The sequence below is a fragment of the Mesoplodon bidens genome (assembly GCF_964165515.1).
Source record: "Mesoplodon bidens genome assembly, chromosome: 3".
In the NCBI taxonomy this organism is placed as follows: Eukaryota; Metazoa; Chordata; class Mammalia; order Artiodactyla; family Ziphiidae; genus Mesoplodon; species Mesoplodon bidens.
Genome location: NC_138178.1, coordinates 140,310,226 through 140,333,718, shown reverse-complemented (window position 1 = coordinate 140,333,718; position 23,493 = coordinate 140,310,226). Strand labels below are relative to the sequence as shown.

The 23,493-nt window shown below is 41.1% G+C and overlaps 1 protein-coding gene across 1 annotated transcript; it reads left to right on the top strand.

Moving 5' to 3' along the window:
- Positions 1-2,228: 2,228 nt before the first annotated feature.
- Positions 2,229-7,042, top strand: GPHB5 (glycoprotein hormone subunit beta 5; the record flags this gene model as incomplete). Its single annotated transcript, XM_081228948.1, has 2 exons — positions 2,229-2,432; positions 6,854-7,042. 2 exons carry the CDS (start codon positions 2,229-2,231, stop codon positions 7,040-7,042), a joined length of 393 nt encoding a protein of 130 aa, XP_081085074.1.
- Positions 7,043-23,493: the final 16,451 nt, after the last annotated feature.

The following is a 23,493-nucleotide window of genomic DNA, read 5'->3' as shown; positions in this document are numbered from 1 at the left end:
AGAAAAATCAAACCCTTAATGAGTAGCATGTTTATTTAAAGAACACCTTTCTTTGCAGAAAATAGAAATGTTTTAACTTCTTTATTTTGTATCATTTATTTATTTAATGTGCATCTTAAATGTCTTGGGCTATGTGATTATTAGCTACGATATGTAAACTCCTAAAGGCAAGAATGATGTTTGCTTCATTTATTTTTTACAGCACCCCGAATAATGCCATGAACAATGAGGTTTTTTCATCCATTTACATGCTACAGTTGCAGACTGGAATATAAACTGTATCTCACACTCATAAGGAATACCATTTCATTCTTAGTTTAGACTTTTAAGAACCTGAAATCAAATGAAACAGTTCCATTACAACAGCTTGAATATCTTACATGCAGCACAAATGGATACTTATTGGTTTATTTTAATTTTTAAAATATCAATATTAATTGACTTTCTATTACAAAAGCCTGCCCCAAGTAGAAAATGTGAAAAATGCTGAAAACTACTTAGAAAAAAAGTCATTTTTAAGTACCATGCTGGAAGATAATCATGTTGAACATCTTAATATTTTTTTCCTGTGTGATTCATTTTAAAGTGTTATTAATATGGTTTAATCCTTAACTCATTTTAAGACATTCAAATGTTTCTTCTCACTGTGATTTCCATCCTTTCAGTTAGTGATCCCATGTTCTCTCCAGGAAGAATTATTGTTTTGTTATCTTTCAATATATTGAAATGTGTTGTGAGTTAAGGGAAAGAGTTTGCCATGAGCTGCTAGTGACTGCCTCCTGTCTCAAAGGAAAGTTGTGGTTACGGCGAAGGAAAATCTAATCCATCTTGCCCCAGTGCACTTGGTCTCCCAGAGCCAGGTGAACTACCTTTGACTGTTTCCCTAGGATTATGTCACCCACCAAGGTAACTTTCTGTCTCAGTAGGTGATGTTAAGAAACAAAACAACACCCTTTATGTTAATCGCTTTTGGAAAATAGAGAATGGCTTTATATCCCAAGGCTTTGATGTGTTTAGTGGCTTCTGTAAGGCTCTGCCTCCCTTTTGTTTTGATTGACGAGACCTTTCCTATATATTTGAGCAATCAAGCAGCCCAGTAACAGAGGGTAGAGGCATTTACCCAGAGCAAACTTGTACCACTCATTGTGACTTCCCAAAGTCTTGGGTGCAAGTTTCAGCTTTAAAGAAGGGGTAGCTCCAGTAAAATCAGGTAAGTGCTTCTCCATACTTGTAACTTCATTCTACTTGAGGGTAAGTCCAGATAGCCTTGCTAAGGTGACAGGTCAGAAGTAGGAACTGGGAGATCAGCTTGGGAATAAATAACTTTGCAGCCAGTTTTAAGTCATAATGAATTGGGGGTGTTCTGTAAGTGTAGTGTCCACTCTCATTTCAATATCCAGGTATATTCTGTGTGGTGGGCCAAGCATGAAAGGAGTGATTCTGGCTCCTGAAAAAGCACAGGAAATGACCAAGACCCAGAGAGGTTAGACAGTAGATTGGTAGTTGACTGGGGTTATGTTTTAAATACCCGTGATGCTTTCCATCATTTGGCTTTAAATTCACTCACTACGAGGTGCCTATGAGAGTGGAGGTTAGACCAGAGGGAATTTGTAGCAAGTAGGACACATTCTTATGAATGGCCACCAAGTCAGGTGTGAGGGTTCACATCTGCGTATCCAAGTTTTGTGGTGGGTTGGGTTAGTAGCAATACGTATGGGGCATACAATTATTGCTTATTTACCTCCCCCCTCCATTCCCCATCCATGACATTGGAAATATAATTGTGAGCAAAGCATGTAACATAATTCCAAATACCCTGATCTGAATAAAAAGAACTTGTTTATATTCCTGTATTATGCTAGGATATGCATTACTTTTGGTGTTACTCATATTCTGTGTTCATTTTGAAGAGACGATTGGGACAAACTTCTTTCACCCACAAGTCAAGTCCAGCAGGTGGAATGCTATAAGGAAAAGCCTGAGGATGCCCTTGGAGGGTTGGATGTCTAGTGAGCTCAGTGGGTCCATGGAATCCATACTGGAGCCCCTTGGAGGAAAGTTTGGGCATTTGTGTTGGAGTTTGTGGGCATTTACAATTTCTTGGCTCATTTCTCCTGAAATGCTAAGAGCGATGTCCCTTTGATAGCGACCAACACATTGATGTCAGTCCCATGGAGGCAGCTGGATCTGTTAATAAACTCTCTTTCCTCTCCCTCTCGGGGAACAGCATGAGGCTGGCATACCTCTTCCTTGGCCCCGCGGCCCTCCTCCTCCTGGCTGGCTGTGGCTGTGTCCTCAGCACCTCCGGTGGGAACCTGAGCACGTTTGTGGGCTGTGCGGTGAGAGAGTTTACTTTCCTGGCCAAGAAGCCGGGCTGCAGGGGCCTTCGGATCACCACGGATGCCTGCTGGGGCCGCTGTGAAACCTGGGAGGTGAGTCCCAAGACAGGCCTAGGTGGCAATGCCTTCAGGGTCAGCCCCTTGGCCTGGTTCTTAAGTATTCGCTTTTTAATCAAATGAGATAGAGCTGGGGTATCTACATTTTCCTGTGGGTCAAACAAACAAACAAACACAAAACAGCTACATGGTATCCTCCAAAAATAATCTGAAAAAACCAAGATACTGCCCTTCTAACAAAGCATTGATAAAATGAATAATTTGATTGACACAGGGTTGTCTATTGGGGAATCATCTCTGGGAGGTCAAGATGTGCTATCTTTCTACCCATTTTATAGATGACATGGAAGAATTCAATTAGTGGATGACTGCAGAGTCATGTAGGGGGTCAGTGGAAAGCTCAGAGTAAATTCTTGGGGCAAGCTTGTAACCCAGACTCTTCCCTGTATTCCTCCACCAGTGAGAAAGCCAGCCAGTTACCGAGAGAGGCCCTAAGCTAAATAGCAGGCGAGGGCGGGTCCTCAGCCCCTCCTTCAGTGCCTCATCCACAGCCCTACTCTCTTCCCACCCCCTAGAGTAATTCCTGGGGCCCCTCAGGGATTATCACTGACAGATCCGTTAAGGCCCTTCATATACTATTATATCCAGCTTTTTAAGAGACAATACATTTAAAATGGGATAAAAATCTCAAAATTAGAACCCTACTGAGCCGAGAGGAGGAGCTGTTTGAGGTGTGAGGAGAAACAGGGCCTTTCAGCATCCCATCAGGTCACACCGTATAGTGACTACTGCCTCTTCCCACTAGGGCTGGAGTTGGCTCTTAATGAAGCACTAGATCTGGTTTTGTCACCCTGACTCCGAAAACTGTTAATGACTACTAAGTACTGCAAATTCAATAACCAACTTTTAAGGTCCCAATATGGCATCTGCCTATTTCCCCAGTGACTACACATATTCTTAGTTCTGCCTAAGAGATTGGATTTTTTTTTTTTTTTTTTTTTTTTTTTGCGGTACGCGGGCCTCTCACCACTGTGGTCTCTCCCGTTGCGGAGTACAGGCTCCGGACACGCAGGCTCAGCGGCCATGGCTCACGGGTCCAGTCGCTCTGCGGCATGTGGGATCCTCCCGGACCGGGGCACGAACCCATGTCCCCCGCATAGGCAGGCGGACCCTCAACCACTGTACCACCAGGGAAGACCTCTTTGTTTTTTTTAAACGTCTTTATTGGAGTATAGTTGTTTTACAATGGTGTGTTAGTTTCTGCTGTATAACAAAGTGAATCAGCTATATGCATATGTACACCCCCATATCCCCTCCCTCTTGCGTCCTCCCACCCTCCTTGTCCCACCCCTCTAGGTGGGCACAAAACGCCGAGCTGATCTCCCTGTGCTATGTGTCTGCTTCCCACTAGCTGTCTATTTTACATTTGGTAGTGTATATATGTCCATGCTACTCTCTCACTTCGTCCCAGTTTACCCTTCCCCCTCCCCGTGTCCTCAAGTTCATTCTCTACGTCTGTGAAGAGACTGGATTTTAAAGGTTTTATTCAATGCTCCTCATGAAATCATACTTTTGGTCCTTTTCTCATATTCCTGCTTGTGTTTATTCCTCGGTGCCTGTCTCCAGTGCCCACTCCTCTAAGCCTTTTCTGACTCTCTGCTCAACCCATGGCCATCGTCTACTTTTTGTCTTACTTCCTCCCCACTCCCCACAGTAGGTTTTAAGTTTTTTGAGGGTAGAGGTTCATTCTTGTGCCTTTCACAGCTCTTGTCAAATGACATGTACAAACAAGGCATTCGATAAATGTTGAACTATAAGGGATGGATCCCCTCCTGGAGTCATATGTCCTCTCGCCTAACTGAGCCAACTTAGAAGCCCACAAGCACCATGAGAAGACACTGCCATTAGGAAAAGTATCCTTCTATTCAGGGACTCAGAGAGCAACCTGCTGTCACTTGGGTAAAATTATGGCCCCGTGATTGGAATTGGATTATGGTGATGAAACCTCTAACTTAAATGAAATGACCCCACCAAGTTCGCTTCATTTTTTCCCATCATTCGGGGGCTTGAGACCTAACAGTGAGATGAAAATTCTGTTGTTGCAGATACTGTGGCTGTCACATGACATCAAACTTATGCGGGAAACTTTCTTGTATTCAGGGCGTGGTCTGGCAGTGCCTTCCCCTGCTCACAGCTGTGTCAGGCTATTTAGAGCTCTCTGTGGGCCAAAATCTCAAGTTACCATTTCCCCTTAATTCAACCCATCTTCTCTTGCCCTTATAAATCAGTGAACGGCTTTAACTGGGTAATGGTCACCCGCAAGAGGTTACGGACTCTGCTCTCATTGGAGAAATGGAAGCACTGAGACTATGAAAGAGCGAGATTCTCCTTAATGTCAGCTAGCTTTTATTTATGCCTTTACTGTGCTCTGAAAAGGGAGGTTACATCTAGAAAATAAATAAAAGAATGAGATTTAGTTTCCCCACAATCTGAAAGTTTCTGAGATACAAAGCACTTATTTTTGGTAATTTAACTGGGAAGCCTGTCTGAAAATAAGGGTGTTCATGACGACAAAGTGGCTGGATTTACTTTGAAGGTGGAACTATTGCTGAAAATAGCCTTTGTTCCTGGTCTGGGTTTAGGGATACCAGAGTTAGCAAAAACTCCAGTCAAACCAAGCCAGGAGGCCACTTAAATTTGAATGTCACAAAAACAACTGTTTTTTTCTTTTTGATATGTCTGTCCCATGCAATATTTGGGACATACTTATACTAAAAAAAAATAGTTGTTTATTTGTTATTCAAATTTTACTGGGCATCCTGTATTATATCTGGCAATGCTGCCTGGGATTCCAGATTACTGAGGGTAAGAGTACATGAAGCGAACTGAGAAAGGGTAAAATGTTACCTGAGAAATAAGAGGAAGAAGTGCATATTGAGTTCAACTCTTCTACATGGTCCTTGACAGAGGCAAAGCCATTACTTCCATGACATGCATGTAAGAACTTCATCCTGGGCCTCCATTAAACATATGTCATTTGCCCAGGACAAGTGAAGCTGTTGTCCTCTGAAAGCTTGTTGGTTGTTATTTTTATTATTATTGAATACTTCCTTACTCTTATAATTGCTCTGATAAGAACAATAGATTACTTTTACTGAACACTTACTTGGTGCTCGGCAGGTATTACATACACCATCTTACCTTATCTCTACAACAAGGATGGGAGGTAGGTATTTTGTTTTACAGTTGAGGAATCTGAGGCTTCAAGAAGTTAAGTGGATTTTCCAAGGTCTCCAGCAAGTGGCAGAACAGGGATTCAAGCTCAGTGGCTCTGACTGCAGGGTTTGAGATTTTAACTACTACTTTGTGCTGGTTTCCTGATCTATATGCTCTGTTTATCAAAATGAACTTTGGATGCACGACTTCTAAAAGGTGAAGGAAGGAAGTGAATCCCTCGATGATCAGAACCAGCGCACAGGGCATTCAGGAAGCTGCCTTGCTCTGTTTTCTTTCACTGATTCAACAAATAGTTGTTGAGAACCTCCAGGATGCCAGGTATCTCTAGGGAGTAGAGGCACAGCAGTGAGTAAAATGGGCAGAAATCCCTGTCTTAATGCAGTTTTCTTTCTAGAGTGGGAAAAATACAACACAAATAAATAAAATGCATAATATGTCACAGGGTGTTAAGTGCTGCGGAGAAAAATAAAGCAGGAAGAGCGAGAGGAAGTGGCAGCGTGGGAGGGGAAACTTGGCAACTTTAAATAGGACGGTGAGGAAAGGCTTTCCTGGGAGGGTGATGTTTGAACAAAAACCTAAGGTTGAAGAAGAAGTGAATCACAAGGGAGGAGAGCGTTCCAGGCAGAGGGACTAGCAAGGGCAAAGGTCCTGGGGTGGCACTGTTCCTGGTGGGTTTGGGGAAAAAGCAGGAGGCTATTGCGTCTCGAGCAGAGTGAGGAAGCCAGTAAGATGGGGTCATTGGGGACATGTCAGAGGTGAAGGTGCAGGGAAGATGATGTAGGGTCTTGAGGGTGATTGTAAGATCTTTGACTTTTGCTCCAAATGACATAGGAAATCATAGAGGCTTTGAGCAGAGGGGAGATAGGATCTTACATTTGAAAAGGATCTCTTGGGGCTGCCCTGTCATAAATAGACTATAGGGGGTAAAAGAAGAAGTGAGGGGACCAGTTAGAAGGCTTTTGCAATGATCAAGACTATTCATTTGCTAAGTATTTATTTAGGACCTACTCTGTGCCATGGGCTCTTCTGGCAGTTCAGGATACGTGAGTGAACAAAACCACCTTCCTGCTTTCAGGAATTTGCTCTCTACTGGGAGGAAACATGTTAACAAGTAAAGAAATGAATAACAAGCTAGTCTCTGATAGTGATAAATGGTGCCAAGAAAATGAAACACGATGCTATGTTCTAATGGGTTTTCTGTTTTCTACCTGTGGGGACAGAAGCCCATTCTGGAACCCCCCTACATTGAAGCCCATCATCGAGTCTGTACCTACAATGAGACCAAACAGGTGACTGTCAAGCTGCCCAACTGTGCCCCGGGAGTCGACCCCTTCTACACCTACCCCGTGGCTGTCCGCTGTGACTGTGGGGCCTGCTCCACTGCCACCACGGAGTGTGAGACCATCTGAAGCTGGGCGACCCTCAGAACACAGCTGGCGGCCTGCAGCGTCACGGACCCACCTGCACGGGCAGCACAAGCAGCTATACCCCCTGCACTCAAGGACTGTTTAATTTCGACCCTACTTGTGGAGGAGTTTACCTGTCTCCCTGACCCGCCCTCAGGCGCAAGGCCGAGGCAGCATACTTATGCTAAAAATGCAAAACAACATTTGTGCCTTCGCTAAAATAATTTCTCTGGTCCACACACTGCAAATTAACTTTTCTTTACCTTGAATCTCAGAACATAATTCATATATCACAACCCTCCTCCAATTTGGATTTTTAATAAGCCAATATTTTAAATGCATTGGGCATAATTAGGAAATGGGCCTAGAAAGACTTTAAATTCTCATGTCTTATGTAATGACGGGTCTCCAACTGGATTTATGATTAAAGCGCCGGAAATTAATAAAACCAATGTTTTAGTCCTCATGGCCTCCAAGAAAATCCAATTGCAAGCTCCCTTAGAGAAAATACTTTCTTTTCCTTTTAACTGAGCAATTACCGACACAAGAAACAGAGACTGCTCAGATTAAAAAAGGGAGGACGATAGAGGCTCAAACTGAAAGGTGTCTGGATTTGGGTGATTCTTTTCTCAAGCAAAATTCCCAAAGTCCCTTTAAGATCCTTATAAAGAGACCCCTTTGTGAATTAAAAAAAACTCAGAAAAAATATGTAATCAGAGCTATCATATACGCTTAAAAAAAAACAACTTATGAAACTAAACTCATGTTTTTAGATCATGTGATACTCTCCCAAAGCCATGTCCCAAATGATCAATCACAATTATTCTTTCCAGCTGGGCATATTTTAAATTTAAATTGTAATTTTTTAAACTCAAAAGTTTTGCATGTTTGTAGGGGTAAAACTGTACTGCTGACTCAGAGGAAAAAGTCTGTGATTGTCTAGCTCTTGCCCTTGCTAAAATCTTACAGCAGCTGATTCTCTGTGACTTAAAAAAAAAACCACTCTAATGTTACACAGGTGTCTTTAATTCTGACATTTTTGGGGTTGAAATGAACCTTGTTCCTTTTTCACATTATGTCAGGAAAATCTGTATTAATGCCAATAAAGCAAGTCCTCTGTCTTCTGAATTCATGAAAACTTTCAAAAAAGTCTTTTTCATCTTTAAGACCCTTGGAATAACAACAACAAGCACACTTAAAATGAACTGCGAGATTATTTTTACTTGCACATTAATTTAGGATGTCATACTTAGTAAGGGACACTGACAGATGACTGGGTACCATGAGTCCCAAAGTTGACTCAATCTGTATTCACATCCCTGGCATTTCGTCACTAGGAACCAGGGGTTCTCCTTGAATGAGGAATCAATGAGTCCCCATGAAAACAGTAAAGCAAATGTTAGGATTGATGGTCCAGGACTGGGATGCTGAGGTGGATGACCAGGAACAAAGGACAGGAGGAAAATCCATCCCAACCTTCAGTTCAGGTCTGTTCATAGGCAAGAGAGCCACTCTAACATGAAAAGCACTTGAGTGCCTTGGGGTCTCTGCTGGGGTGGAGGATGGGGATTAAGGATAATACTGGATGGCACCACTCAGGTGTTTTCAACCCACCCCTAAGAACTTCCCTCAGGAGTTTCTGGGAGAAAAAGCTGCTTCTTAAAGAAACTTAGGGATAAAAGCCGAAGCAGGAAGGGCTTGCCAGAATTTGAGAAAAGATGACTGTAGCATCCTAAAGGTTCCTAGTGGGAAACAAATGATATACTGTGGTTGCATATTGAGGAGAATTCAATGAAGAGACTATTTACAAATGTGAAGACAGAGTTAAGGAAACCCACAAGGGGGTGGTGAAACACTCCTAAACACTTGTTTGAAGCAATGGGTAACCTAGGGTGAAGGACCAGGAAGAAGTGATGATCAGGCCCCAAAGACAACTGTAGGAGGGGAATGCCTGACAGGGGCTGTGGCTTTTCGTAGGAGGATGCAGCCATTACCAATGTGAGGCCTGGGAAGGAGGGAGGTGAGCAAATACTTCAGCCTCACTCTGCTCCCACGCCCTGATCTTCTGACGAAGCAAATGGGAAGGCAGAGAGTAAGGGAGCCCATTGGTTCAGCTCATAAATGTTGGCAGCCTGGGAAGCAGGTAGGAGAAGAGTGGATCTAAGGGGGCCAATGGATAAAATCACCCATAGTTATCTTTTGGGAAGCTTAGCCGGAATGCCATAGGCAGTCATGTTGGCCGTGAGAGCCATAAATCCTGCAGCATCACAATTACTAAGACTCCTCTGTGATGAATTGGGATGGGATACACGTGGAAAGGTATGTGCTGGCTAATACAATATTGACAACATTTGAGCGATGTGGGAACAATGGTAATCATCAGGACTGTGGATTAATTGGTTGTTGAGTGCAATCAAAGCACTCAGGGCTTTGATTGCCCTGAGTGAAAGGGCAATCAGGCTTCAAATGAAAGTCTCATTTGAAGAGTCTCTTCTGAAGATGGAGGGCAGACTGTGCTGAAATTCAGGCCTTAGACCTAATGGGAAGAGCTGGTGAATCATCAAAAAGGCTGAATCCATCACCCTGGCAGCTTAAGGTCCTCATAGGGAGGGAGTGGGACACAGAGATCTGCAATGGAGACAACCCCTAGATGAACTTGAGGTTCCCTTGCTGAAGGGGCCGGCTCCTTCTTCCTAGAGGAGCCCAGCCTCCGGTGCCTGGAGACCAGGCTGTGGCCCCATCTGAGGAGGCTGCTTTACATGATGATAACTTGCCCTCCTCAAATACCATCTGCAACCCTTCATTTATTCTACATGGATAGTTAGGGTCAAGTCTCAGGATGACCCGGCTGGGGAATGACTTTCCCTGTGGTGGGAGGAATGAGATTTTCCACTGAAGGAAACTCAGGACTTGACTAATGCAGACATGGATCTGGGGAATGCGCTTGGGAACGGATCTTAAGGGTGTCAGATGGGATGAGGGGGAGGGTGGCAGAATATAAGCCCAGATAAGAAGAATTTATTGGGGCATTCTCTCATGACTCAGGATTTAGCATCTTCATAAGGGAAGCTGGATCTCGTTCCAGTTTGCTGTTGGGATGGCTCCCTAAAGCTTGGAGGAAATGGTGGCTTACATGAACGAAGAGAAGATGCCAGACTGTCCTGGCAGAGTATTTGAGCACTAAAGGCTCAGAGAAGGGGGCCTGCTATCTTCACCTGGAGAGTTCATTGGCTATTCCCCTCTCTAAAGCCATGAGGAATGCACAAGTGAAGGACTTCTGCATCACAGAAAAGCCCGATAGTGGCTGTCCTTTGTCGACTGGGTTGATGGCAGGAAGAACTGCCATGGACTGGGCTTCCTGGTATCAGCAGAGGCGAGAGGGGTCTGGAATAGCAGAGACCTGGTGGTACCATGTAGCTGTCAGAGGCAAGGTGAACGTAGTTGCCGTTAACAGGCAGAAAAGCTGCAAAAGCAACTGGAGGGCTCTAATCCGCAGGATCTGTGGTGCTGGCTAAGAGTCCATGGTGTTCCCAGTCCATGGTATCAAACAACTTCTACAGTAAGTATTTATTACAATCAGAAACATTATTAATGAAAAGGGGGAAATGTCTGTCACTGATAAACTTGGATCTTTTTCAAATCTCTCTCTTCCCTCTTCCCGTCTTCTTCTCTGCCATTCTCTTTTTCTCCCTCCCTCCCTCACTTCCACGATATTTATGAACTATAGTTTTGTGCAAGGCACTGTGTTTGGGAAGTAAGATATAAATATTGCTACCATTTATGGATTTCTTACTATAAACAGGACCCTTTATATTAATTCTTTATAATTCTGTGTCAACCATGCTCACAGGCATTGTAATTGCCATTTTACCATCACCATTTTACAGATGATGAAACCAAAGCTCAGAGAGGTCAAGTAACCTGCCCAAGATCAGACAGCTGATTGGCAGCACATGCCAGGTTTCTCTGAGCCAGAACTAAATTCTTTCCATTGGAGCGTGATGGCTTTTTGGAGTGTTCCTTCCAAGTTGTTCCTGCCTGGAGAAGTCTTTGAGTTTACTGATGTTGGACAGTCTCTCACCACTGATAAGCATGTGTGCAGTTTCTTCTGGAGGAAGCTCAGTCCAAGCTTGGGTTGTTTCATGGAGATTGTCATTTTTCTCTGGTTTCCTTTATAACCTCTAGCAAGATAGTGCTTTGCTACAGCTCAAACCAAAGCTTATAACAGGAGAGACTGAGGGGGAAAAGGAGCAGGGCCTCAAAGGGAAATTCAAAGAGACTGCTGCGGAGATGAAGGCTGTGTGCTCTCAACTCATCTCCCAGGCAGTGTGGACACTGGCAGAGGGATGGTGGCCCAGTGCCTATTGGGGGAGCTCTAGGTAAAACCAACTCTCAGCAACTCCTTACTCTTGGAAATATGTTTAGTTTGCAATTAACAAAAGGTAAAGAGAAGGAGAATTTCCTAGAGTTTTTTTTTCATAAGAGCATTTTTCAACGGAGAATGTAAGTGCTCACCGCTCATTCTACCTCTGGGCTTATTAGTTCCATTGATTGAATTCATGCTTTCCTCCTTCCACTGATCAGGAAATGAATGAGCCACCAGAAAAGCACCAAATTCTGCTGAAGTGACTCAAAGAACGGTTCAAATTAATTAGGTTTTAAGTATACTAAAAAACATTTCTCAGATAGTAAATAAACTGTATATCTAATCGAAAATAATGTGGCATTGATAAAAACAAATTGCATTTCATCAAGTTTTCCAAGAGGACTGATTGCTTTTTTCGTTCAGGAGACATTTTCTTTCCTTTTTAAAAAAAAATAAATTTATTTATTTATTTTATTTATTTTTGGCTGCATTGGGTCTTCACTGCTATGCACAGGCTTTCTCTAGTTGTGGCGAGCAGAAGGTACTCTTCATTGTAGTGCACATGCTTCTCATGGTCGTGGCTTCTCTTGTTGCGGAGCACAGGCCCTAGAGCGCGCAGGCTTCAGTAGCTGTGGCTCATAGGCTCTAGAGCACAGGCTCGGTAGTTGTGCTCCGAGCCAGGAGACATTATCTTAAAAATAATATGTACCTTATCCTTTTTTGGGTTTTATTTTCTTCAAAATATTAAAGCAAATTATTAAGAAGTAACTTTAAAAGGATTCTTTAGCAAATTCTGAAAATTTTATTTTCTGTTGAAAATTTCTACTAGAGAAACAGTTTACTGCATTAGAAGAATTTGGTCCTTATTGGCAAGATGAATCTTCTGGCATTTCTTTTACAATGATCTCCCTTTGTTTTAATGAACAGGGTTGTTTGGAATTGTGTACAGGGAGATCTAAAAGGCTCAGTGGTTGGTTGTTGTGATCCTGAAGTATCTGAAGGGGGTGCTAAAGACCTCTGAGTAGTTGATGTCTAACAACAGGAAGAAGAAACAGGGAAAGGATGAGAAAAAGAGGAGCAAGGGCACAGCACTGTAACCGGTAGTGTAAGCAGAGACTTGTTCCAATGTTAAGGAATTTAGAGTGACTATTCATGTCTCTAGGTCCTCATTAGCAGGAGAAAAGCAAACAGTTCCTAAGCTCTTTGGCTTTATTTTTGGCTCTAAGTTCCTCTGGCTGTCTTTCTTTAGCATATTGAATTATTGAGTTTTTTAAAAAAAGCTTCCTGATACAGAAGATCAATTATATGCTTTGACCTTGACTGTGGGCCATTGGGGCTTCTGGAAAGTCATTCAAACCCCAAATACAACCTCTCCCAAACAAACAATCAATCAAATACACACACACACACACACACACACACAAACCTTCCCCAAAAGAGAAAAAACATTTTGCTTCAACAAAGAATATCAATATTACCAAGATGAGAATGGTAATTTTTTTTTTTTTGGTGATGCTGAAGATACGATTACCAGCAAGGGATAAATATAAATATCCTTGAGTCACAAATAATATTATACAACTTAAAATCACTTGAAAGAGCATTTATTCACTTAAACTCTCTATACACACAATAAAGGATATTGATGAATTATTATTAGTCATTATCTCTCTGAAGTACACATGCAGAATTATGCACTTAAAATAGAAATTTAATCCTGTGAGTTTGCAAGTTCTTTCCACAGGAAATGCATGAACAGATCACACTTTCTTGGTCTCACTCTGTTGCTCATGCAGAGATTATCAAGATATGGAGAGGTGCATCCTCAAAGGAAGGTGATCTAAGCTTCTAAGGTTGTTCTGAGCCTCCATCTTCCATTATCCTCTTGGCATCTGTGTATCAAAATTAAAATCTTTGGGGGGACCAATTTTACTGAGTGGAATTAAGACATCCAGCATTTAAAAATATGTTGTCTTTAAGAGGAAGATTTTGCTCAGCTTTTGGCTCCTGTTAGAACAAGCTTAGGAAGCTAATGCTGAAAATCTCCCCATTGAAACATAAGCACTAGTTAATGAGAAAGTCCAGTTGAAACTGGTGGCAAATTTCAGCATGAACAAAATCTGAGCCACCTTCTGGACAAACCAAAAGGAACTAATGTACCATAATTTCCCTCATGCCTGTCTCTATGCTGCAAGTTGCAGATCAGTGGAGTAGAAGTAAGTGGGCTCTGATCAGGGGGCTTCTCTTCTTTGGCACTTGATTATTTCAATGTGCTTAATTCAGTAGAGGGCTTTCTGATTTCTTGGGCTGGGATTCTGTTTTACTGTTGCAATAAAGGACTGGGAATCAAACATTTAAAAATGATAAGTAAATGGATTCTTAAAGAGAGATCGATTGTTGATGCCAGTTTTCTTGTCCTATTAGTTTCTTACGAAGAAGATAAAATAGGCTTTATTTTGCAGCCTGGGGAAGGGAGTGAATGGGTGGAGGTGCAGGGCTCCAGGAGGACGTGCAGTCCCTGGGGTAAGAAGCACTTTTTGGCACCTTGCACTGGTGGTTATGACCAAGAAGTAAACGGTACATTTGCAATAATGAAAATCATCTTTGGTAAGACTTTGTTTTTGGATTTGACTAAATTCTTCCAAGAATGCTAGCCACTTTGGGTAGCCAAGCTGCTCCCAGATGTAAAAGCTGTCCCACTTTAAAAGCTGTACCCAGTTTAAGGATATCTTGGGACCCAAGTGTTTTCCTGCAGCCTCGAGCATGAAGGAACAACTGACTGACAGGACCAGAGTCAGAGCTGTAGGAGGAAGAAGGTTGTCCTTCTCAGAGGAAGCGGTCCCTTAGTGACAGTACCTGCACAGTGACATCAGGTTCTTATTCTGGGACGGAATCACTGATACCCTAGCTAAAAAATTAGTAACCCATTTGTAGGTACAAAAGAAGTGGTAATCCTTGTGCTCTTTCTTTCTTTGTTTGAAAGTAGGTATGATTTCCTTCAGAACTTCTGCAGCAACAATGGAATTTGAATAAGATAATAGGCTTAAGCGTGTGTGTGTGTGTGTGTGTGTGTGTGTACACTTTTCAATCTTTAAAGGGCCCTTGTACACAAGGTGGGGTATGGGTGGGGTGAACAAAGAACGGTCCCCTGTAATGTTTAGTAAAAAACATGTTGAATAAGTGATAACAACTCTGGTCTGTGCTTAGGGCAATAAAGATATAAATCTGGGAGATGCCCTTTGTAGAGGACAAGCTACAGTCAATCCTTACTCTGGCCTCTAGAGCACTGTCTAGAATATTGTCTTAAGCAATGAAGAACAAAGCTTTACTAAAAATTTTATACCTCAGAAATTTGTTTTATCTTCATTTTATAAGTTTACATTACATGATATAAATCTTTCTTATTTCTTTTTTAAATTTTATTTATTTTTTAACATCTTGACTGTAGTATAATTGCTTTACAATGCTGTATTAGTTTCTGCTGTATAACAAAGTGAATCAGCTATACATATACATATATCCCCATATCTCCTCCCTCTTGCGTCTCCCTCCCACCCTCCCTATCCCACCCCTGTAGGTGGTCACAAAGCTTCGAGCTGATTTCCCTGAGCTATGCAGCTGTTTCCCACTAGCTATCTATTTTACATTTGGTAGTGTATATATGTCCATGCCACTCTCTCACTTCATCCCAGCTTACCCTTCCCCCTCCCCGTGTCCTCAAGACCATTCTCCACATCTGGCTCTTTATTCCTAACCTGCCCCTAGGTTCTTCAGAACCATTTTTTTTCTTTTAGTTTCCATATATATGTGTTAGCATACAGTATTTATTTTTCTCTTTCTGACTTACTTCACACTGTATGACAGACTCTAGGTCCATCCACCTCACTACAAATAATTCAATTTCATTTCTTTTTATGGCTGAGTAATATTCCATTGCATATAGGTGCCACATCTTCTTTATTCATTCATCTGTCAATGGACACTTAGGTTGCTTCCATGTCCTGGCTGTTGTAAATAGAGCTGTAATGAACATTGTGGTACATGATGCTTTTTGAATTATGGTTTTCTCAGGGTATATGCCCACTAGTGGGATTGCTGGGTCATATGGTAGCTCTATTTTTAGTTTTTTAAGGAACCTCCATACTCTTCTGCATAGTGGCTGTATCAATTTATATTCCCACCAACAGTGCAAGAGTGTTCCCTTTTCTCCACACCCTCTCCAGCATTTATTGTTTATAGATTTCTTGATGATGGCCATTCTGACGGGTGTGAAGTGATACCTCATTGTAGTTTTGATTTGCATTTCTCTAATGATTAGTGATGTTAACATCCTTTCATGTGTTTGTTGGCAATGTGTATATCTTCTTTGGAGAAATGTCTGTTTAGGTCTTCTGCCCATTTTTGGATAGGGTTGTTTGTTTTTTTGATACTGAGCTTCATGAGCTGCTTGTAAATTTTGGAGATTAATCCTTTGTCAGTTGCTTCATTTGCAAATATTTTCTCCCATTCTGAGGATTGTCTTTAAATCTTGTTTATGTTTTCCTTTGCTGTGCAAAAGCTTTGAAGTTTCATTAGGTCCCATTTGTTTATTTTTGTTTTTATTTCCATTTCTCTATGGGGTGGGTCAAAAACGATCTTTGTGTGATTCATATCATAGAGTGTTCTGACTATGTTTTCGTCTAAGAGTTTTATAGTGTCTGGCCTTACATTTAGGTCTTTAATCCATTTTGAGTTTATTTTTGTGTATGGTATAAGGAAGTGTTCTAATTTCATTCTTTTACATGTAGCTGTCCAGTTTTCTCATCACCACTTATTGAAGAGGCTGTCTTTTCTCCATTGTATATTCTTGCCTCCTTTATCAAAAATAAGGTGATGATATGTGTGTGGGTTTATCTCTGGGCTTTCTATCCTGTTCCATGGATCTATATTTCTGTTTTTGTGCCAGTACCATACTGTCTTGATTAATGTAGCTTTGTATTATTGTCTGAAGTCCAGGAGCCTGATTCCTTCAGCTACATTTTTCTTTCTCATGGTTGCTTTCGCTATTTGGGGTCTTTTGTGTTTCCATACAAATTGTGAAAAATTTTGTTCTAGTTCTGTGAAAAATGCCATTGGTAGTTTGATAGGGATTGCATTGAATCTGTAGATTGCTTTGGGTAGTATAGTCATTTTCACAATGTTGATTCTTCCAATCCAAGAACATGGTATATCTTTCCATCTGTTTGTATCCTCTTTAATTTCTTTCATCAGTGTCTTATAGTTTTCTGCATACTGGTCTTTTGTCTCTGTAGGTAGGTTTATTCCTAGATATTTTATTCTTTTTGTTGCAATGGTAAATGGGAGTGTTTCCTTAATTTCGTTTCAGATTTTTCATCATTAGTGTATAGGAATGCAAGAGATTTCTGTGCATTAATTTGTATCCTGCTACTTTACCAAATTCACTGATTAGCTCTAGTAGTTTTCTGGTAGCATCTTTAGGGTTCTCTATGTATAGTATCATGTCATCTGCAAACAGTGACAGCTTTACTTCTTCTTTTCCGATTTGGATTCCTTTTATTTCTTTTTCTTCTCTGATTGCTGTGGCTAAAACTTCCAATACAGTGTTGAATAATAGTGGTAAGAGTGGACAACCTTGTCTCGTTCCTGATCTTAGAGGAAATGGTTTCAGTTTTTCACCATAGAGAACAATGTTGACTGTAGGTTTGTCATATATGGCCTATATTACGTTGAGGTAAGTTCCCTCTATGACTACTTTCTGGAGGGTTTTTATCATAAATAGGTGTTGAATTTTGTCGAAAGCTTTTTCTGCATCTATTGAGATGATCAAATGGTTTTTCTCCTTCAGTTTGTTAATATGGTGTACCACATTGATCGATTTGCGTATATTGAAGAATCCTTGCATTTCTGGAATAAACCCCACTTGATCATGGTGTATGATCCTTTTAATGTGCTGTTGGATTCTGTTTGCTAGTATTTTGTTGAGGATTTTTGCATCTATGTTCATCAGTGATATTGGCCTGTAGTTTTCTTTCTTTGTGACATCTTTGTCTGGTTTTGGTATCAGGGTGATGGTGGCCTCGTAGAATGAGTTTGGGAGTGTTCCTCCCTCTGCTATATTTTGGAAGAGTTTGAGAAGGATAGGTGTTAGCTCTTCTCTAAATGTTTGATAAAATTCGCCTGTGAAGCCATCTGGTCCTGGGCTTCTGTTTGTTGGAAGATTTTTAATCACAGTCGCAATTTCAGGGCTTGTGATTTGTTTGTTTATATTTTCTATTTCTTCCTGGTTCAGTCTCAGAAGGTTGTGCTTTTCTACGACTGTGTCCATTTCTTCCAGGTTGTCCATTTTATTGGCATAGAGTTGCTTATAGTAATCTCTCACGATCTTTTGTATTTCAGCAGTGTCAGTTGTTACTTCTCCTTTTTCATTTCTAATTCTATTGATTTGAGTCTTCTTCCTTTTTTTCTTGTTGAGTCTGGCTAATGGTTTATCAATTTTGTTTATCTTCTCAAAGAGCCAGCTTTTAATTTTATTGAATCTTGCTATCATTTCTTTCATTTCTTTTTCATTTATTTCTGATCTGATCTTTATGATTTATTTCCTTCTGCTAACTTTGGGGTTTTTAGTTCTTCTTTCTCTAATTGCTTTAGGTGTAAGGTTAGGTTGTTTATTTGAGATGTTTCTTGTTTCTTGAGGTAGGATTGTATAGCTATAAACTTCCCTCTTAGAACTGCTTTTGCTGCATCCCATTGGTTTGGGTCATTGTGTCTCATTGTCATTTGTTTCTAGGTATATTTTGATTTCCTCTGATTTCTTCAGTGATGTCTTGGTTATTAAGTAGTGTGTTGTTTAGCCTCCATGTGTTTGTATTTTTTACAGGTTTTTTTTTTCCTGTAATTGATATGTAGTCTCATAGCATTGTGGTTGGAAAAGATACTTGATATGATTTCAATTTTCTTAAATTTACCAAGGCTTGATTTGTGACCCAAGATATGATCCATCCTGGAGAATTTACCATGAGCATTTGAGAGGAAAGTGTGTTCTGTTGTTTTTGGATGGAATGTCCAATAAATATCAATTAAGTCCATCTTGTTTAATGTATCATTTAAAGCTTGTGTTTCCTTATTTATTTTCATTTTGGATGACCTGTCCATTGGTGAAAGTGGGGTGTTAAGGTCCCCTACTATGATTGTGTTACTGTCGATTTCCCCTTTTATGGCTGTTAGCATTTGCCTTATGTATTGAGGTGCTCCTATGTTAGGTGCGTAAATATTTACAATTTTTATATCTTCTTCTTGCATCGATCCCTTGATCATTATATAGTGTCCTTCTTTGTCTATTGTAAGAGTCTTTGTTTTAAAGTCTATTTTGTCTGATATGAGAATTGCTACTCCAGCTTTCTTTTGATTTCCATTTGCATGGAACATCTTTTTCCATCCCCTCACTTTCAGTCTGTATGTGTCCCTAGGTCTGAAGCGGGTCTCTTGTAGACTGCATACATACGGGTCTTCTTTTTTTTTATTAATTAATCAATTTTTGGCTGCATTGGGTCTTTGTTGCTGCGAGTGGCAGCTACTCTTCATTGTGGTATGCAGGCTTCTCATTGCAGTGGCTTCTCTTTTTGCAGAGCATGGGCTCTAGGTGCATGGGCTTCAGTAGTTGTGGCACGCGGCCTCAGTAGTTGTGGCGCACAGGCTTAGTTGCTCTGCGGCATGTGGGATCTTCCCAGACCAGGGCTTGAACCCACATCTCCTGTGTTGGCAGGTGGATTCTTAACCCCTGAGCCGCAGGGGAAGCCCACGAGTCTTGTTTTTGTAACCATTCAGCCAGTATATGTCTTTTGGTTGGAGCATGTAATTCATTTACATTTAAGGTAATTATCGATATGTATGTTCCTGTTACCATTTTCTTAATTGTTTTGGGTTTGTTATTGTAGGTGTTTTCCTTCTCTTGTGTTTCCTGCCTAGAGAAGTTCCTTTAGTATTGTAAAGCTGGTTTGGTGGTGCTGAATTCTCTTAGCTTTTGCTTACGTGTAAAGGTTTTAATTTCTCTGTGGAGTCTGAATGAAATCCTTGCTGGGTAGAGTAGTCTTGGTTGTAGTTTTCCCCCTTTTATCCCTTAAATATGCCTTGCCACTCCCTTCTGGCTTGCAGAGTTTCTTCTGAAAGGTCAGCTGTTTACCTATTGGGATTCCGTTGTATGCTATTTGTTGTTTTTCCCTTGCTGCTTTTAATATTTTTTCTTTGTATTTAATTTTTGATAGTTTGATTGATATGTGTCTTGGTGTGGTTCTCCTTGGATTTATCCTGCATGGGACTCTCTGCACTTTCTGGACTTGATTGACTATTTTCTTTCCTATATTAGGGAAGTTTTCAACTATCATCTCTTCAATGTTTTCTCAGTCCCTTTCTTTTTCTCTTCTTCTTCTGGGACCCCTATAATTCGAATGTTGGTGCATTTAATGTTGTCCCAGAGGTCTCTGAGACTGACCTCAATGCTTTTCAATCATTTTTCTTTACTCTGCTCTGCAGTAGTTATTTCCACTGTGTTATCTTCCAGGTTACTTATCCATTCTTGTGCCTCAGTTATTCTGCTATTGATTCCTTCTAGAGAGTTTTTAATTTCATTTATTGTGTTGTTCATCATTGTTTGTTTGCTCTTTAGTTCTTCTATGACCTTGTTAAGCATTTCGTGTATTTTCTCCATTCTATTTCTAAGATTTTGGATCATCTTTACTATCATTACTCTGAGTTCTTTTTCAGTAGACTGCCTATTTCCTCTTAATTTGTTAAGTCTGGTGGGTTTTTACCTTGCTCCTTCATCTGCTGTGTGTTTCTCTGTCTTCTCATTTTGCTTAACTTACTGTGTTTTGGGTCTCCGTTTCGCAGGCTGCAGGTTTGTAGTTCCCGTTGTTTTTGGTGTCTGCCCCCAGTGGCTAAGCTTGGTTCAGTGGGCTGTGTAGGCTTCCCAGTGGAGGGGACTGGTGCCTGTGTTCTGGTGGATGAGGCTGGATCTTGTCTTTCTGGTGCACAGGACTGCATCTGGTGGTGTGTTTTTGGGTGTCTGTGACCTTATTATGATTATTATGATTTTAGGCAGCCTCTCTGTTAATGGGTGGGGTTATGTTCCTGTCTTGCTAGTTGATTGGCATAGGGTTGTCCAGCACTGTAGCTTGCTGGTTGTTGAGTGGACCTGGATCTTAGGGTTGAGATGGAGACCTCTGGGAGAGCTTTTGCTGTTTGATATTACATGGAGCCGGGATGTCTCTGGTGGACCAATGTCCTGAACTAGGCTCTCCCACCTCAGAGGCACAGGCCTGACACCTGGCTGGAGCACCAAGACCCTGTCAGCCACATGGCCCCTACTATCCTATGAAATGGTAAATCGGGGGAACTCCCTGCTGGTCCAGTTGTTAAGACTCTGTGCTGCAACTGCAGGGTGTGTGGGTTCCATCCCTGGTTGGGGAACCTGTAGTTTTGGGGCAGTCGTTCAGGTGACAACTCCATCAGCTCCCATCCAGCCTCCCTCTTTCATCTTCTCCGACTTGTGGGCTAGGTAGCAGTTTAATATTGTGATGAAGGGCACAAGCTTCTTTTGCAGATCGCCTGAATTATCAATGTTAGGTGACTGGATGATTGGAGGCTGCTGGTTTTGGAGGGTCTCCTGCAGAGGCAGGGGCTGCAGTGCCTCAGTCTGGGGACAAGGACACTGGTCTCTTTCTTATTTCTTAATGCAAAATAATTTTGGAGGCTATTTTTTCTCTCCCTTAGAAACACCAGAAAGACTTTCAGAAAAGAAGTACTTTAGATTTATCAGATCTTTCAAACCAGATGCTGCTTTTCTGCCTTTGATTCCAAAATATGCTGTTTCTGCAGCTGGGAAGCACATGACAAGTAAAAGAAAGGACTCCTGGAAGCCTGTTTATTCATCCAGTAAATGTGAACAGCTCAATATTAGCCTAAGGAATACCCAAAAGGTAGCATCAGAGAGACAGGAGAAGCTGGTGATTTCGTTGTCTTGGCAGCTACATATTTGGGTGTAAAGACTGATGAAAAACTTTTTGTTGTCTCATAGGCCAGTATTCTCAAATTTTAATGTGCACATAAATCACCTGGGGGTCTTATTAAAATACAGCTTCAGATTCAGTAGGTCTGGCCTGGGGCTGAGATTCTATAGTCCTAACTATTTCTTGGGTAGTGCCCATCCTATTAGTTCCCAGACTACACTTTGAGTAGCAAATTTCCCATTCTAACAGAGGCCTGGGGAAGGCAGTTTTCTTGAGTGGCTGGTAGGGACACCCTCAGATAACCCAGAAATGACAGTAGGAAAAAAAGACTGTTTAATGAATTAAAAGAACATGGCACAAGATAAACTGTAAGGTTAGAGTACATGAAATAATATTCCATTAATTATGAAAAGTATACACAGAATACATAAGAAGCAGATTGTAAGAAAGGCAATCCATGAGCAGGTCAGCCATTCTCCCCTTGTCTCTCATTTCCTCTGTAGAGATTACAGGGGAGGATGGTGGACCATTTCCATGGGATAAAATTCTGCTGAGATGTACTTAAACAGCAATTACTGTATACTCAGAGTAAAAAGCAATTTAAACCAGGTGATGAGGAGAATGTAGAATTCATTAGCCTTCTGCCCACAGCCCCTCTATGAGAAAAAATCTGATTGCTTACAAAAATTGATTTAAAAACTAGCAGGTGGTGATACTTTTAGGTGCATATTTACAAAGCTACCCCAAACATACCACCCTGCCATGAAAGAGTTTCTATTTTTTCTCCAAAGAATTAACATAAACTCAAAAGACTGCCTTGTTCAGGGTCTCTGGGAGGTGAAGTGTGCTACTATGGTTTCTAGGTGAGACTCAGCTCTGGGCCTTATGAACCCTCTCCTCAGATTACCCCAGGCATCACATCCCCTGAAACACTGATCAGGTCCTGTTCATCAAAGATAACTGCATATACTGGGAGGCTTGGAGGACATGGCTGAAAATACAACAAAATCACACCAGCTACAGTATCATGAAGTTTCTGAGTCACTGCAGAACTCAGAATAAAATGAAATTACCAGGGTAGAACATGTTTGAAACATGCACAAAATGACTCTGGATTTTAACATAATATTCCCTAAGGAGAAAAAAAACATAGATTGTGACCAAGATTAATCATGCAGCTTTTCCTCTAATTTCCTGTAGTGGAAGTTAAAAGCCAAGAACTGTTACTGAACTTGCATCCTCCGAATTCACAGATGAGCCAAACCCTCCTTGACTCATTCCTGTCCTAACCCCAAGAGACCTCCAAAGAGCAGGGCTGAGCCTCTAATGCCTGATGTGCCTCTGCGTAGAGCTTGGAGCTTTAATTTCCCTTCTGGTCTTTGTTGACCATGGAAACACCATGAATTGTTGCTTTATCTCATATTTTGGTACTCCGTTATTGTTGTTGTACATTTTATTTTGTTTTGCAGTTTAGAAATGTTTTAATTTTAGGAAGGCAATGCTGTTGTGCATTTTCAATGCAATTAGAGATATTCTACCAAGATAAATAAATATCCTTCATACAAGTAACTGTCTTTCCAGATATCCTACAGTCATCCTTTGCAGGTTTTAAGTCACATTCATTCTCAAGGAAACTTTCAAAATAATTTATTCACTCATATTTCTCAGTAAGTTTCCCTTGACTGCCTGCTTCATATTGGCAGAGAAGGTGTGAGGGGGATGACCTGCACTGCTATTTAAGACCCAAACAGCACTGTCCAGCATTTCATCCATTTTTAATGAATCACGAGGTGGAATTATCTAGGATTATCACACGATTAACTCTGTTGACTGACTCTGCTTAGATACCCAGAAACATGGAATGCTCTTCACGTGAATTGTCCTGCTTTCTTCCCTATGCCTCTAGAGACCAGTCAGAAGTTAGCAATTCCCTGGGAGAATTGTCAGCTATGTGTTTTTGCCTTGTATTTGGTTATAGTTTTTTTCTCCATTCTCTAAATGTTTCCTGTTTAAAAGTACCTAACTTTCTTTGCAAGAAATTCAGTTTCCCTGACGTTCTCTCTCTCTCTCTTTTATTTTTTCTG